At 47.0% G+C, this 17081-nt stretch overlaps 1 protein-coding gene across 2 annotated transcripts in view; it reads right to left on the bottom strand.

Annotated features, from left to right (window-relative positions):
* Nucleotides 1-17081, bottom strand: part of LOC102462330 (tapasin-related protein-like) — a 22385-nt gene extending 5304 nt beyond the window's left edge. Inside the window, exons 1-4 of one of the 2 annotated variants that reach the window (XM_006138566.4) lie at nt 16931-17081; nt 14595-14801; nt 4013-4288; nt 1168-1509 (exon numbers count right to left, since the gene is read on the bottom strand). In XM_006138566.4, coding sequence (XP_006138628.3) covers nt 1168-1509; nt 4013-4288; nt 14595-14801; nt 16931-16976 — 871 coding nt within the window. In that variant the 5' untranslated portion in view covers nt 16977-17081. The remainder of the gene's footprint in view (nt 1-1167; nt 1510-4012; nt 4289-14594; nt 14802-16930) is intronic. The other variant, XM_075904880.2, reaches the window with a different exon arrangement.

Here is a 17081-nt window from a genome sequence, read left to right as displayed (position 1 = left end):
TTTTTGCTGATGCAGCAATTTGCCGGCAAAAAGCAGCAGTCTAGACGGGGATCGGTCGACAAGGAAAGCCTTTTCCGACCGATCCCTTATGCCTCATCCAACGAGGTTTACAGGATTGGTCAGAAAAGGTTTTCCTTGTCGACCGATCCCCGTCTAGACTGCCGCTTTTTGCCAGCAAACTGCCGCGTCGGCAAAAGCGGTGGCCATTTTTATTCTAATGAAGCGTGGGATATTTAAATCCCCACTTCATTAGCAATTTCGGTATGTCTAATTTACATCCCTCTGGCGACAGAGGGTTGTAGTCTAGACATACCCTTAGGCTGTGTCTACCCTGGCCACTTTTTCCGGAAAAGCAGCTGCTTTTCCGGAAAAACTTGCCAGCTGTCTACACTGGCCACTTGAATTTCCGGAAAAGCACTGACGATCTCATGTAAGAACGTCAGTGATTTTCTGGAAATACTATGCTGCTCCCATTCGGGCAAAAGTCTTTTTCCGAAAGACTTTTGCGCAAAAGGGTCAGTGTAGACAGCACAGTACTGTTTTCCGCAAAAAGACCTGATCATGAAAATGGCGATCGGGGCTTTTTTGCGGAAAAGCACGTCTAGATTGGCCACGGATGCTTTTCCGGAAAAAATGCTTTTCCGGAAAAGCGTCCTGCCAATCTAGACGCGCTTTTCCACAAATGCTTTTAACGGAAAACTTTTAAGCCAAGTATACTCTTACCTTGCTAAATGAAGACACACACAATTTTCTACCCCATACCCATTCAGTCAAATGACTCATTCTTCTCCGACCAAATTTTGGGCATCACTCAAGCTACAGGTTGAACCTCTCTAGTCCGGCACCCTCGGGACCTGATTGATGATGAACCAGAGAATTTGCCAAACCACAGGAGGTCAGTGTTGTCTAACAGTATTACCAACACTTCTACTGCTTCCTGAACTCTTTGAAGACATTTGGGATAAATTAGAACTACATAATAGCAGAGAGCACGGACAGCCAGGACTGGTGGCTGTAAACAAACTTCATGGGAACACAGGAAAGTTGGCCACCCCCATAGTAAGTGGATATCCAGCTAACTAAAATCATGCCGTACCACGGAATTGCTGGACCAGAGCATGCCACACTAGAGAGGTTCCATCTGCACTTATTCAAACAATCAATTACCTACTATTTCCAGCTGGATACTCTGTGCCCCAAGAAGTGCTGACACAGATACTAAGCAGGCATAGGATCCTGCATCTCTTATTTCCACTGTTCTTAGTAAAAGAGAAGCATTTCCCTTCAAGATCTCTGCTGGGAACATCTCTGCCCGTTTATCCTTGTAGTCCACTTGTCGAGTAGATCCACTATAGGCAACTATCAGCTTCTTTTGTCCCCCTTTCTGCTGCAAGACCCATTGGATGGTGACATCTGTGTGGTGATCAACTGAGAAAGCACAGTTGAGAAGGACATCTTTCTTTAAGCCAGACTGGATTAGCGAGGGTCCTGTACGGACCAAGAATACACCTGTAACACACGTAATAAAACATCATCAGAGCAACTCAGTTTTGGATCAATGGTGCAAAACAGTCAGAGTAAAGTTGCCATCTAGAGACGCAAAGCCATGCTGCAGAATAAAGTTGATATGCAGTCAGCGCAGGAAATGCGCACAATTCCCCATTCTGCCACTGATTTTGTTTGTGCCCTTAGGCGAGTCATTGAACTTATCTTTGTGCCCCCATTTTGCCACTTGAAAAACGGGCACAAGTATCCTTCAGTAATTCATAACTGTGCTACAAGTCTGACGCAGTGTCAGCCCCAGGGTATTAGAGAACTAGAAATTTCAAACTTGTACGTAGCAGGGACACTTCTCAGTTCGCTTCCAAGACCTGAAGAAGAGCTCAGTGTAAGCTCAAAAGCTTTTCTCTTTCATACCAACCGACGGTCTCCCAATAAAAGATATTACCTCACCCACCTTGTCTCACTACAATCTTAGTTAGCCAACACTGTGAAAAACAATCTAGACAGTAAGGCTACGTCTACATTGGCCCCATAAAACGGAATAGTCATGAAAGTAGGAATAAGAGATCCTCCGGAAAAGGGCTTTATTCCGGAGGATCGCGCCAGTCTAGACGCTTTTTTCCGGCTTTTCCCCAAGCTGGAAAAAAAGCGGCGGACATGTTTATTTAAATCCGCGGGGGATATTTAAATCCCCCACGGATTTCCCTATTCTGACTTACCTGCTTTGCATGACTATTCCATTTTATGGGGCCAGTGTAGACGTAGCCTAAGTAACTGGGAAACATGCATCATGTTCTTCAAAATCCTCAGGTGAAAGACTATCCGGATATCACTTCAGCAGAGTTACTCCCAGTTTACACTGGGAATCTGGATGGGCCAGTCAACAAAACAAACAGGCTCCAGTAAAGAGGGCAAACACGTAACTGTTGGACTATCAGAATCCCATTCCTGCTATTATAAAAGATGTTGTCTGCGTGTTTGTTTTGTAATGATGTAGACACAACACAGTAGAGAGGGGTGGACACAGAGGCTATGTCTAGACTGCAGGCTTCTTTCGGAAGAAGTGTTTCCAGAAGAGATCTGCCGAAAAAACTTCTTTCGAAAAAGAGCCCCACACAGCAAAAGCACATCGAAAAAGCAAATTAATGCTATTTTGCATGTAAGATGTGATTACTATTGGCAGAATGGCCACCAGGGCACCTGTGTTTTTTCCTCTTCTTGCAAAAGAACCTTTCCTGAACACGCATGCCTTTTTTGGAAAAAGTCTTCTTCCTTGTAGAAAGAGGTTTACCAACGCTGGAAAACCCTCTCAGTTCTTTCAATTTACTTTTGAAAGAATGTGATTGCAGTGTGGACATTACTCAGGTTTTGTTGTAAAAATGGCCATTTCCCGACAAAACTCTGTTCCATAGACATATCCAGAGTCTGAATTCTATTTTCTGGTCTGCCGCTCAGCCAATTCACCTCCCTGCCTCAATCTTCCATCTGAAAAGGAACAATAATACTTGCCTTCACATGGGTGCTTTGAGCATTAGCCAGTATGTCTCTACAATGGGTTTAAAGATGCAAAACACTGCACATGTGCTACAGAATATTGCTGCCCACTGTCATTACAATTCCATTTGTCCTGAGAAGCTGCAAAGTGAATTTCAACTTGCTGGGAACAAAACTGGCCAAAGGATGTACCATTAGAAGTTTATAGGAAAAGCTCAGAGATTTGAGTAATTGTATTTGCACGCCTCCTCCTGCCTTCAAAATTCTCATTTAGAATAAAGCCATATTATACTTTTCTGTCCATACAAGTTATCTTCACATCTACTTTTTGCATAGCTACACTGGTGTCAAATTTAGCTGTACAGGAAAACTTAAGCATTCAAAAACCCTACCTCCTGGAATCATGAAGTTAGCTTAAACATTAAGACTGCGTCTAGACTGGCAAGTTTTTCCGCAAAAGCAGACTCATGTAAGATTGTCAGTGTTCTTGCGGAAATGCTATGCTGCTCCCGTTCGGGCAAAAGCCCTCTTGCGCAAATGCTTTGAAGTAGGAATAAGATCCTCCGGAAAAGGGCGCTTTTTCTGGAGGATCGGGGCCAGTGTAGACGCTCTTTTCCGGCTTTTCTAAAAGCCGGAAAAAAGCGGCGGACATTTTTATTTAAATGCCGCGGGGGATATTTAAATCCCCCGCGCATTTCCCTACTACGATGGCTGAAATTAACATGCCCCTTCCGGAAAAGGGGCCAGTGTAGACGTAGCCCTATAGTGTATAAATGAGGCCTGTTATTTTCGATTATACACAATGCTAGCAAAGCTGCCTCTTCATATTTTAAACCCACCAACACGCTAGTTTAAAAATATCACATTGCTAGTTATTTCAGCTAATTCACATTGTCAATACAATGCCACACTGATATTGTAAAATGTAACATCCTCCATTAGAGAGTGAGGTAGAAATGCAAGCTAGGAATCACCTCACTATTATTCCATGTTTCTTGAACAGTTTTATTGTTACCTGAAAGATAAAATCTCTCTTCATTGCCTTGAGAAACTTCTTCAGGGATTCGATTCTCTGCCTCTCTGCTGGCAGTCGATTGCACCAAAAAGACAGTAACGGTGAATTTGTCAGCCACGTGCTTTATGGTGCCAGTGAACCATGAATCCAGTTTATCACCTTGAGTTTGTATCCCAGGCCAGAGGATCTGGGTGTTATCAGTAAAGTATCTGCTAATTTTACATTCAAGCTTATCAGTATCCTCATTCACATGTTGGAGAATATCCAGTGAGGACTCTGCATGGAAAAAAAAAAAATATCCCCTTGTTAGACTCCATAAATATTACAGAGAGAGTTGAACTATCTATATACATCAGGCCTAAATAGCAAATACTAAGCAACTCTATCCAATCTGTGCTTCACTCTCAGCGTACACGCAAACAAAGAGCATGGAAATCCTCTCCCCGAACTCCCAGTCTTATAACATGCTCTTTATAGGATCAAATATCTGCCTTTACGGATCCACTTGCAGAGTCGTGGTCCCAATTGGATTGTATCTCCACAGGACTAAGATAAAGATGTTTATTATTTAATACCACATGCGCTTCTCCATCACCGCTGATAACCCTGGCTTTAGGAGCACCTGATTCTTCTCTCCGTGAAAGCCAGGAGAAGTGACACCACAATCCGTGGACTGACACCGGCGTAACAAGATTTAAGTGAGATTAGAATCAGATCGATAGTTTTCAGCATCTTTGAAACAGAGATGCAAAATCGTGTTTAACTGGTTAAACATTATGTTTAACAGGTTAACTGATTAAAGGGGGCATGGGCGGGAGGCTGCTCTGGCTGAGCCGGAGCAGCCCCTACCTTGTGGGGCACCAAACACTGAAGCAGCTCCTGTCTGTGGCAGGCCCGCAGAGTTGGGGAGCAGTCCCCTGCCCGCAGCAGGCAGGGAGCTGCTCCAGCCTCTTAGGTTAACCGGTTAATAATTAACCTTTCACATCCCTACTTTGAAATGAGTATCACTTAGGGATGCAATTGGTTAATTAGTTAACTAGTTAACCAGTAGCCCCACTGGGCTGAAGCTGTCCCGTGCTGGTGCCGGCGAGGGGGAGGGGACCACTGCAGCCCCGCCCCCGCCAACCAGCGGGATCACAGTTAACTGATTAAATGGGATTTTCCATCCCTGGTATCGCTGAGCCAGCAGACTGCCGAATATGATCAGTATACGCTAAGGAGCTTTCGGTAGTTGGCTCTGAATATTAACAGCTATTTTACTCCCATCCACAGGCTTAAAAGGTGAAGTTTGCCTCTGTACAGAGGCTTAGGAAGGACTTAAGCACTTCACAGATCTGGTACTGGCTGAAAGAATTGCCAAAGAAACCATCACAACCACAGCTGGGAGACCAAGAAAACAGACTGCAGTGCTCATTTCTGGAGGGGAGTTGCAGGGTTCATCTTATTACAGGTTGGACCTCCCAGATCCCGGTCCAGCACCCTTGGGACCTGACTGGTCCTGAATGAGGAAATTTGCTGGATGAGGGGAGGTTCCCTGCCACCAGCTCTCCAGCCAGCTTCACTGTCACTGTTCCAATGGCACCAGCTGGGCAGCCTGCTGTTGACCTGGCCTCGGTCGTCCCCTGCCGCCTCCGCCAGGCTGCCTGCTGCTGGCCCCATCCTTGGCCTCTCTGCCGGGCTGCTACTAGCTCTACCTGGCTCCCAGCCCAGCAGGGATCTCAGGTATCAGCCCTCCTGCTGCCTGACTCCTGGCCACCAGGATTCTCTGGTCCAGGAACATCCACAGTCCTGCCGGACCACAGATATTGCCAGACCAGAGTCTCCGTTTAGGGAGATGCAACCTATACCATTTATTTTACCAGTCCCCAGCAGAGAATAAATCCTCCATGAACTTGACAGCACTCACATGAGTTCAACACACTGAATAATGAGTTATTTTAGAATAACAGAGTCATAGGGCTGGAAGAGGCCTCGGGAGTCATCGAGTCCAGCCCCCTGCCCAAAGCAGGACCAATCCCAACTAAATCATCCCAGCCAGGGCTTTGTCAAGATGGGACTTAAAAACCTCTAGGGATGGAGAGTCCACCCCCTCCCTAGGGAACCCATTCCAATGCTTCACCAGCCTCTTAGGGAAAGAGTTTTTCCTAATATCCAACCTAGACCTCCCCCATTGTAACTTGAGACCATTCTCCTTGTTCTGCCATCCATCACTACTGAGAACAGCCTCTCTCCATCCTCTTTGGAACCTCCCTTCAGGAAGTTGAAGGCTGCTATCAAATCCCCCCTCACTCTTCTCTTCTGCAGACTAAACAAGCACAAACCTCTCAGCCTCTCCTCATAGGTCATGTGCTCCTGTCCTGTAATTATTTTTGTTGCCCTCCGCTGGACCCTCTCCAATGCTCCACATCCTTTCTGTAGTGGGGGGCCCAGAACTGGACACAATACTCCAGATGTGGCCTCACTAGTGCCGAATAAAGGGGAATAATCGCTTCTCTTAATTTGCTGACAATGATCCTCTCAATGCAACCTAATATTCCATTCACCTTCTTGGCTACAAAGGCGCACTGTTGACTCAGTGTAGAGAGTTTGTTGTCGTATGACATTTTAGAAGGGGATCGTGCCCACAAAAGCTCATGATACCATGTACATTTTTTGTTAGTCTCTAAGGGTCTGTCTGCACTTGCACCCCTTGCGAGAGAGGGATGCAAATGAAGACATTCGAAATTGCAAATGAAGCCAGGATTGAACTATCCCACGCTTCATTTTCATATTCATGTGATGGTGCTATTTCGAAATAACAGATGCTGTTAAGACACGGTTATTTCGAGAGAAAATCCTTCTTTCGAAATAACCCTTATTCCTCATAAAATGAGGTTTACCACTTATTTCGAGAGAAGGGTTTTCTCTCGAAATAACTGCGTCTTAACAGCGTCTGTTATTTCAAAATAGCGCCATAACACAAATATGCAAATGAAGCACGGGATATTTGAATCCCAGCTTCATTTGCAATTTCAAATGTCTTCATTTGCATCCCTCTCTCGAAAGAGGGTGCAAGTGTAGACATAGCCTTCGGTACTACAGTTGTTTTTACGAACATAAAGGTACTTTTGCCCCTTTGTTCTTTTTTATGCGGTATATTGTTGTTACTCATTGTCATCCGCTAAACACACGGTAAATTATTTGTGAGCCACACAGTGAGTCACTTAATCATAACCACAAAACAATGTTATTTCCAAAGATAAAACCCAAAGAAACTCCCAAACACACAGGGGCAGAACTGTCCTTACTCAATGCAGAATATGCAGTTGTGTAGGGCACCTGAAAATCTGGGGCACCAAATTAATTTCACCCTCCTGCCTCTTCCTATCCCTGTTCCGTGGCTCCTCTTGTTTCAGAGAGGATCTAGTTAAAAGCTGCCAGAGCGATTAGCAGCTCATTGAACCTGTGAAAGAGCCATTCAAATGCTAATGAAGCCATTGAACAGGTGTGTGACAACCCCAGGTATGTAGGGTCAGTTTCTGAATTTGCTGCATTAGTAAACAGGACCATAGTTTAAAATTTGCTTTAAAACTATTTCATGAGTGTGTGGCTGAAGATTATAAAATCCCAGATCTCAAACATCATCACACCCCGCCCCCTCTCGACTGCTGTCGGGCATACAGACACCAGTTTAATAGTAATGCAGACAGCCCCATAGATCCTAGATTCAGTTTGGAAACCTGGATCAAGATCTGAATTTTGCAGCTGATCCTCTCCCATCATGCACAGTTCTGCATGAAAGCGCTCCACACAGCACATCGTTACTCTGAACCCTCCCACGCTGTTGTGACTACTTTGAGGAAAATGTACTCTGCATAGCCCCCCTATGTTGTGATTAACTTTATCTGGTGATGATATAACAGCACAAGCTAACAACATTCCCAACAGGATTTACCCTGGCAGATTTGTCTTCCCACTCTTGCAAAATGATTAATATTCACTTACTAAGTGAATTATATTTAATGTGAAGATTGAGGGATTTGTCTACATGTGGAAGTTAGAGTGCTGTAAGGTGAATTGAAAGTGTGCTAGCTACTCCACACTAACTCCCCATGTGGACACATTTAATATGGCTTAGCTCAAAACAGTCAATTTTTTTTTCAAGGTCCAAATGTCTTGGTCAAAGTACGCTCAACATCCAGACTCCAGAGAAACATTTTTTCACACCACAATAACAATCATGATTATAATCTACTAGGGTATGTCTACACTACCACCGTAGTTCGAACTAGGGTGGTTAATGCAGTCAATCGAAGTTGCAAATGAAGCCCGGGATTTAAATATCCCTGGCTTCATTTGCATCTTGCCGGGCGCCGCCATTTTTAAATCCCCGGTAGTTCGGACTCCGTGCCCACGGCTACACGCAGCACAGAGTAGGTAGTTCGAATTAGGGTTTCTAATTTGAACTACCGTTCCACCTCGTTCCACCTTGTTCTAATTCGAACTACCTACTCCAGGCCATGTGTAGCCGCGGGCATGGAGTCCATACTAGTGGGGATTTAAAAATGGCGGCGCCCAGCAAGATGCAAATGAAGCCCAGGATATTTAAATCCCGGGTTTAATTTGCAACTTCGATTGACTACATTAACCACCCTAGTTCGAACTAGGGTGGTAGTGTAGACATACCCCTACAGATTTGAGAGAGTTTGTCTGTCTAGGAGAGAGCTTGTCTGTCCGTCCGTCCATCCATCTGTTTGTTCAAGAACTCCTAAACTATAAGAGATAGGAATACCAAATTTGATATGCAGTTTCCTCTTATCATAACTTAAAACAAGGTCAGAGTTTTATTATGGGGGGCGAGGGGGAGAGGAGGAAGGGCTGAAGCTCCCTCAACTCCCCGATTTGTATGAGGACACACAAAATCATAAAGAGACAGAATCACCAGACAGTTAAAAGGGGCTGGCTGGGGGCAAGCCACATCCAGGACTTCCCCAGCTCTGAGCCTCCCACCCCCTCTCCCCAAATGCCCTTTCAGGAGGGCATGGGGGGGCTGCAGCTCTCCCTTCCACCACTCCCCCCCAACCAGATTCATGCTGGGACATTGTTAGCTATTCCCTTTCATCAGGGAGCAAGAGGAAAGTGCCCAGTTTGCTGCATTCCTCACTCTGGCTGGGGAGTGTAGGGGGCAGATGAACCTGGACCTGCCCCATCTGGGGGACATGTGCCCCTCCCCCATCTGTGCCCATTGGAGCTGCTGTATTCAGGGACAGACGCTTCTTACCTGGCCCCAAGCTGCTGTGGTGGGCAAGGGCTGGGGATGTCCTCTCTCCCTGGGGGCCAGCCTGCATCCCGAATTCCTCCTCCCCAGCCCCACCTCAGAGCAATGATTTCAATGAAGGCAAACAAAAATTAATGGAGTCAAGGTCCTGAGCAACACTGGGCAAATCTGCTAGCCATTAAATAAAAAGATTCTGGAGTCTGCTCCAAAGCATCGGTACTAAGCTGTAACGCACAAAGGGCCGAGTGCTGTTCCAGCGCTCGCCAAGCATCGACATGGGATGTTAACACTCGTACAGGGCCTCTTCCCAAGCCCTGAAGTCTTTTGTTTTGCCACATTAACACAGCCCGGCCTGCAGTCCCACCCACTGGGCCTCAACCAGGAGCGGAAGGAAAATCCGGTTTGGATCATTCCTTGCAATAGGGCAAAGCCAGCGTAGCTGAACAGTGGAGGATCAGCCCTGCCTGTGGATCAGAACGTAGTGACATGTAGGTCATTCTCATCCTAGCAGCCCGGGTCTCTGGAGCAGGACCAAAGGCTGTGGCTGGGGGAAGGGGAGCAGGGTCAGCACACGCTGGGGCAGTTGGCACAAAGTTCATAGACTCATAGAGCCATAGAGCTGGAAGAGACCTCAGGAGGTCGTCCAGTCCAGCCCCCTGCTCTAGGCAGGCCCAATCCCAACTCAATCAACCCAGCCAGGGCTTTGTCAAGACGAGACAAAGTTGATCAGAGTGATTTCAGATTTCTGTTTCCAGGCTTCTCTGCTTGATGATCGGGATTGGTGGAGGGCTGTAAAATCCCATTTAAAATGTTAACCAGGTAAACAATGTTTAATTGGTTAACCAGCTCACCACACTGCACCGCCGGCTGCACAGACTGGGCCAAACGCTGGTTAACCGGTTACCTCAGTAAGCAGGCTGCTAAGGCGAATGCTTACTGGGTAACTTGTTACACCAATTTTGGGATGTATCCCAAGATGGCCACCATGCCAGATGAGCCAAAAAAGCGGGCTCAGACCTGCCGTCTGAATATGCATCACACAGAGCTGAGCCACAACTCAGGATCTGGACCTTGCTGTCCAGACTCGCTCAGTTTTTCCACCTGGACTGCCAAACACACCACTTATTCAGGTGCCTCAGCGACCTGGGCACTTATCCACTAGGACGTGGGATGCAACTTGCCCACTCCTTTCAGGTTGGCCATCCATCCATTGCTAATATGCAGTCACTGTGACCAATGGGACTAATTTTTTCCATCCATGTGTGGAATAAATTTTGTTTTGTGCACCTAGGCATGTGTGGATCTGCACCACCAATAGAAACACCTGCTGCCGGCTGTGGGCGCTCTGCTAATTAAATGGGTGGCATTTGAATTTCTTCTGGGTGGCTGCCCAAGCACAAAGCTTGAAGGAACACTGTGACCTCAGGCACCCCTCCCCCTCGTATTTACACCCTACACACTACTGCAGTGATTTTGGTACCAAATACGCCTTGTGAAGTATCATTTGAAAACTAACAACCCAGAGGTCAATAATAAAGTAGTCAGAGTGTACTGGTACTTAGAAAAGAGTCTGACATAGATTGACACCCCCTTGCCGGAAAACGAACAACTAGTGTAGCATGCTTAGTTGTAGGGTGTTATGCTGACCTCTACTGGCCAAACTTAGAAGGTGTCACACATCTATTCATTTAATAGAATCCCAGGGCTGGAAGAGACCTCAAGAGGTCATTGAGTCCAGCTCCCCTGCCTAAAGCAGGACTAACCCCCAACAAAATCATTCCACCTCTGTCAAACACCTCAAGGGATGAAGATTTAACACACCACCAGGGCCAAATTTTTCCCATAGCAGGACAGAAGCAAGAACTCCTACTTCATGTTTTGTGGCGGTGAAGTGGGGTCCACAGTTCAGAAAAGTGGACACTACTCACATTACATATTTATATTATATATAAAAATGTTGCTAAACATAAGAATAGCCACAGATCAGGAGGGTTCATCTAACCCAGTATCCTGCCAGCAAGAGTGACTAGCACTAGATACTTCAGAAGACAACTCAAGGAACCCTGCAGTAGGCAGTTATGGGACAAGCTATCCTGCAGGGAAAACTCTTCCAGACCCCTAACAGAAAGAGGTTGTCTTAGGATCAGAAGCATGAGGGTTATCTAGAGATATTAGCATTTATTTTTAGAATTCTGCATCTTCATATTCATTCAGTCCCTCCTTTATCCTTGTAAGCTCTTGCTCTCACAAAAATCATGTGGGAATGAGTTCCAAAGACCAAGTACTTATTCTTTGCGTGCACAATCATCATAACTGGAATGCATAGTAACAGTTATCGTTCAAGTTGGCTGAGCAGTCCCATTCTAACGGGCTTTATTGCAGTTGTTTGTAACTCTCTGCAGAAGGAAAGGTTTGCCAGGTACGGGCTCACATTTTAAAATTTGAACAGCAACAGCTCTGCCTTTTGGAATACAAAGGGAGCAAACACATACATTTCTACTAAAACATTTTTGACGCGTCTTTCTTAAACATTTCTAATACCTCATTGGGAAAAGCTTGAAATTTAGCAGGGAGATACTCCTTAGTTTGGAGACATCCCTGTTAGTCTTGTGAAAACACATTTTTCCTTGCTCTGGGTATAAGGGATTCAAACACTAGGTTTTGATCATATGCATGTGTGTTGCCTGAACCACAATCTGCCAACATTGTCCTGGCATCAGCATGTGCACATTGGGAACAATAAGAAGGAGCATATGGAATGACGAATGGCTCTGAAGATGTTCTGGCTTGTTCTGTATGATCTATCAATGCATTCCTTAAGGGAGGGAGGTATCTACCCTCACTTGTAGGATCATCTAATAGTGTCTTCTTATTTCCCTGTTGGTCTCTTTCCCACACATTACTCAATAGGGACATTAAAACGGCCACCTAGTTACACAGGAGCACCTCGTTTTGGCTCTGCTCCTGCTGCCCCACCCCATTGCAGCTGTGCCCATGGGGTTCTGCCGTGGCCGTGAGGTCCCACTGCTTGGCCCGCCGGCCCCTTCGTGGCCAAGACTCCAGCTCGGTGCAGGTGGCTGCTGCCCAAATTCATTCGCAAGGGATGGTTAACCATGTAACATGCCTACTAATAAAATAATATGCTTGCGGCATGCCCTGCTTACAAGCCGTTAGCACTGGAATCTAGGACAGCACATGCAGGCTAAAGTTCCCTCTAAGCTGCATGGTAGCACAACTCCGCCGCTGCTTAATGAGCCCTGCCCAGGGGCTCAGGGTTGCTGTGCATGGAGCAGGCTGGCTGGGGGAGGGGATGTGTCCCTAGGAGCTGGGAGAGACGGAGCCAGGCAGCTGCGTGTGCAGGACCCTGAGCCCCTGGCTGGGCAGGGCTCATTAAGCAGCTGTGGGGCCGTGCTACCTTGTAGCTTAGCGGGCACCTGCATGCAGGCTGCTGCTTCTTATTAGGTCTTTCATTTTAAATGTGCCGTCCAGTCAACAGCAGCAGCAGGATTTCTGGGAGAGGACACGGGACACTTTAGTAGCTGAACAAGATGAGAGAGAACAAGGCTACTGATACTTTAGCTCCTGACAGGCTTAAGTGGGCTGGACTCATGTCCTAGAATCCCAGCCCCAGCTTGTGACTGACGTGCTTTGTGGCTTTGGAAGATCACAGGGGTCTGTCCCCCCCCCCCCCGGATAAATGGGAATGATATTTACCTGCCTCCCAACGGTGAGGGCAGACTGAGTACTGTTTGGAAAGGGTTTGGTGGGTGTAGAGAGCCCCAGAAGTGCTACGTAGAACTCTATTCTGCAGCCGGGTGGAATTAGGGTTGCCAGGTGTCCGGTTTTCTACTGGACAGTCTGGTATTTGCACCGTCTGTCTGGTAGAAAAATTCAGAAAACACCAGACATGTGCAATGTCCGGTATTTTGTGAATTTCCGGCGGAGCACCGGAGGGAAGCCTGGCGGGGGCAAGGGAGCGACTGGGAGGCGGAGCGCAATTGGCTTTGGGAGCCCTGTGGTCGCGCGCAAAAGCTGGGTGGGGTGGGGCGGGGGCCAAGACTCCCAGCCACCCCCCGCCCAGCTTTTGCATGGGACCAGAGGCTCCCAGCGCCAATCGCAGCCCCGCCTCCCAGCTGGGAGCCTTTGGTTGCGAGCAGAAGCCGGGCGGGGGGAGTGGCTCCCAGCCCCGCCCCCATGCCCGCCCCCACCCGGCTTCTGCTGGCAAGTAAAGGGAGCGCCTGCCGGGGGCGCGGCCACGAGGACTCCAGCTGTAGCCAGCAGCTGCATCCCCCCCACCAGATCTGCTTCCCGCCCCCCTTCATCTGTCCCCCCCATCCTCCCCTCCAGCCCCATGGCCCCCAATTCCCCCCAGCTCTGCTTCCCGCCCCCTCTTCCTGCTGGCCAGCCCTGCAGCCCCCGGATCCCTCCCCCCGGCCAGCCCTGCTTCCCGCTCCCCTTCCCTGCCAGCCAGCCCCCGAAGGCCCCCCATCAGCTCTGCTTCACAACCCCCCTCCTCCCATCTAGCCCCATGCTCCCCCCCCCCCAGAGAAGCGTGTCCAGTTTTTTAGCAGGGTCTACCTGGCAACCTTAGGTGGAATGGCATCTCTACGAGAGGATATGGTCTCAGAGATGGGGAAGCGAGTGCCTTCCTCAGAAAGGCTCCCTTTGCGCAAAACCATCCACAGATGACTCAAAGCTGCTAATCTGGACGACCCAACCCACCGAAAGTGATGGGAAGACAAAACAAACATAGGAATGCACCAGTTCTCTTTGTGGGGGGGCCTCCAACCCAGAGCAAGCCACAAACATACGTGCTGGTGAATTGCTTTCAGCCATCTCACAGTATCCTTGTGATGGGTTAACAGTATCAACCACTCCAGATCCCCACAAAGACCACCTCCAGGTTCCACAAAGATTCTGGAATTCAAGACCCGGGGATGATATGTGTGTAGCATTCCAACATTTGTTTGCCACCGTCACTGAGCAACCTGGACGTCTCCCTGGCAAGATTTGTCTGCCAACACACCTACAAACTGAAGAGCCCAGTTTTGGTTGCCTCAAGGTTCAGTCTGCAGCAGTGTTTCCTCTAATTTTTCCATCATTGTGCGGAATAAATTTTGTTATATGCACCAAGGCATGTATGGGTGTGCACCACCACCTGCCAGCTATGGGCACTCTGCTAATCAGTTGGGCAGCACCTGAATCTCTCCTGGGTGGCTTCCCAAGCTCTCAGCTTATAGGGACACTGGTCTGCACCTACTTCACAATACCTCAAGTGGGAGCCAAATGTACTCATATTCCTGAGTATCTAAACAGGTAACTCACCTCTTATAATAAATTTGATGGTATCATCAGCAGAAGGATTTTCTGGGTAAGGTCTTTCACGCAGCAGCAGCCAGGCATTCTGTCGGATGTATTTGATTTCACTTGACAACAGGATTGTTTCACTTGTCTCAAATAAGCAAGAAAGCTGCCTACTTTGACTGAAGGTTGAACCTGCTGTGGCAACTCCATGATGCTGCTTTAGGATTCCTTAAAGCAATACATGCACAAATGCACTAAAAATACTTTTAACAATAAAAAAAATTCCTTAATTGAGTTTTGTTTTCCCACATGGCAAAAAAACCCAACCACCTTACTGCACGTAAGTAATAACCTTCCTAGGCAGTTTTAATGGCTCTATTTGATTCATAGCATCTTGAATATTACTTTTTTTGGAGGGGATTTTTCTGCATTAGAGGAATACAAGAAACTTTGGGCTCTTTAGCCATAACATTTTTGAGAGGGGAAATAACAGAAGATATAAATTTTTCCCTGAGCAAATACACTTTGCTTTTTGATCAGAGAACTTTGTTACTATTAAGTTCTATTTAAACTACAATTGCATTAGGAAATAACCAATGTAAATGTTTTATATATGTAAAAGTAATAAATGCAGCTCATTAACTCAGACATATCATGCTACAATTCAAGTTTAATTAGTAGCCAGTAATACAGGCCAGATGGATGTAAATTTAGACAGAGTGGCCCAAGCTTTTAATTTGTGGTTAAGTTTGCGCTATGCTTAGCGGTTATATAGATTCTAGTCCATAAACTAGGCAAAATAGATCAGTTTCAGATCAGTTTCTCTTGGGCTACGTCTACACTGGCCCCTTTTCCGGAAGGGGCATGTTAATTTCAGCGATCGTAATAGGGAAATCCGCGGGGGATTTAAATATCCCCCGCGGCATTTAAATAAAAATGTCCGCCGCTTTTTTCCGGCTTTTAGAAAAGCCGGAAAAGAGCGTCTACACTGGCCCCGATCCTCCGGAAAAAGCACCCTTTTCCGGAGGATCTTATTCCTACTTCGAAGTAGGAATAAGATCCTCCGGAAAAGGGCGCTTTTTCCGGAGGATCGGGGCCAGTGTAGACGCTCTTTTCCGGCTTTTCTAAAAGCCGGAAAAAAGCGGCGGACATTTTTATTTAAATGCCGCGGGGGATATTTAAATCCCCCGCGGATTTCCCTATTACGATCGCTGAAATTAACATGCCCCTTCCGGAAAAGGGGCCAGTGTAGACGTAGCCCTGGAGATTTTGGGTTCATTTCTATTCCAAAACTAAGGCTAAGATTTTAAAGTGAGATACATGAATTTTGGATGCCTCAAGTTGGGACACCTCCAAAAAATTCCCAGATGCTTTTCAGAATCTTAGCCTAGACTTCTATGATATAAAAACAAGGCTATTTGGATCAGCAGCAATGTTCCTTCTAATTTGTAATGTCCATGTGCAGAATAAATTTTATTATGTGCACTAAGGCATATGCGATGCACACCGCAAGTACAGTAATTCCTCATTTAACATATAGATGTGTTTCAGAAAATGATCGTGTTAAGTGAAAACGTGTTATGCGGGGTCAATTTTCCCATTGAAAATAATGGAAAAGGTGGGGGTTGCGTTTCAAGCGGTGGTGTCTGTTGGGACTGGGACATAAGGTTGGGGCAGAAAGGGGACTGGGAGCAGAAAGGGGACTGGGGCAGAAAGAGTACAGTAGGGAGGGGAGGTGTTTGGCTCTGGGGAAGAAAAGGGGAGGAGAGGGAAGGGGGATTGGGTTGAGAGTATGCCCTTGTGACAGGTCTGCAAGGACCCGCACTGTGTCCGGGGGGGGGGAGGGGAGGTGTCGCCAGGGAACGGCAGGACGAGCGGTGAACCCTCCGCCGCTTTGCAGGGAGGCGGGGGAAGCCCCGTGCAGCTGCCGGCAACGGGCCAGCTGGGGAAATCGTGATATTAGGGGGATGGTCGTGTAACTCAAAAAACGTCCCCTAAAAAAAAATCGTGCTATTGCAAAAATGTGTTAAGCAGGCACGTGTTAAATGAGGAATTACTGTAGATATACATGCTGGCAGCTGTGGACTTTCTATTAGTCAGCTACAGTGTGGCCTGAATCTCCTCTGCGGGGCCATCCAAGCACACAACTTAAAGGGAACAGTGACCAGCAGTGTGCTGCAGTATAAATCCTTCTCCTCCCCAAGTCAACAAGAATAATCCCAGCTTTACAATAGACAGATACCATCTCAGCAACCAAGGGCCTCTGGCAGCAAAGGATCAAGAATTTAGCATAGAAATGGTTCAGTTTCATTTTTGCATCGCATTATAACGAATGCAAAGATATTAGGTGCACTTACCCGAGCATAGGAAGCAACAAAGCGCCACATAAACCCAAACATTCATGGTGGGGTTGCTTTAGTTACAGAGGAACCCTCTACAGACTCTCCTCTGCCTCCATGACTTTTCCTCCCTCTTATTTTCACTTTCGTTTCTCTCAGAGGCTTTTGC

Source organism: Pelodiscus sinensis, chromosome 21, assembly GCF_052426305.1.
Source record: "Pelodiscus sinensis isolate ZL-2025 chromosome 21, ASM5242630v1, whole genome shotgun sequence".
NCBI lineage: Eukaryota > Metazoa > Chordata > Testudines > Trionychidae > Pelodiscus > Pelodiscus sinensis.
This window is presented reverse-complemented; position numbering and strand designations above follow the sequence as displayed.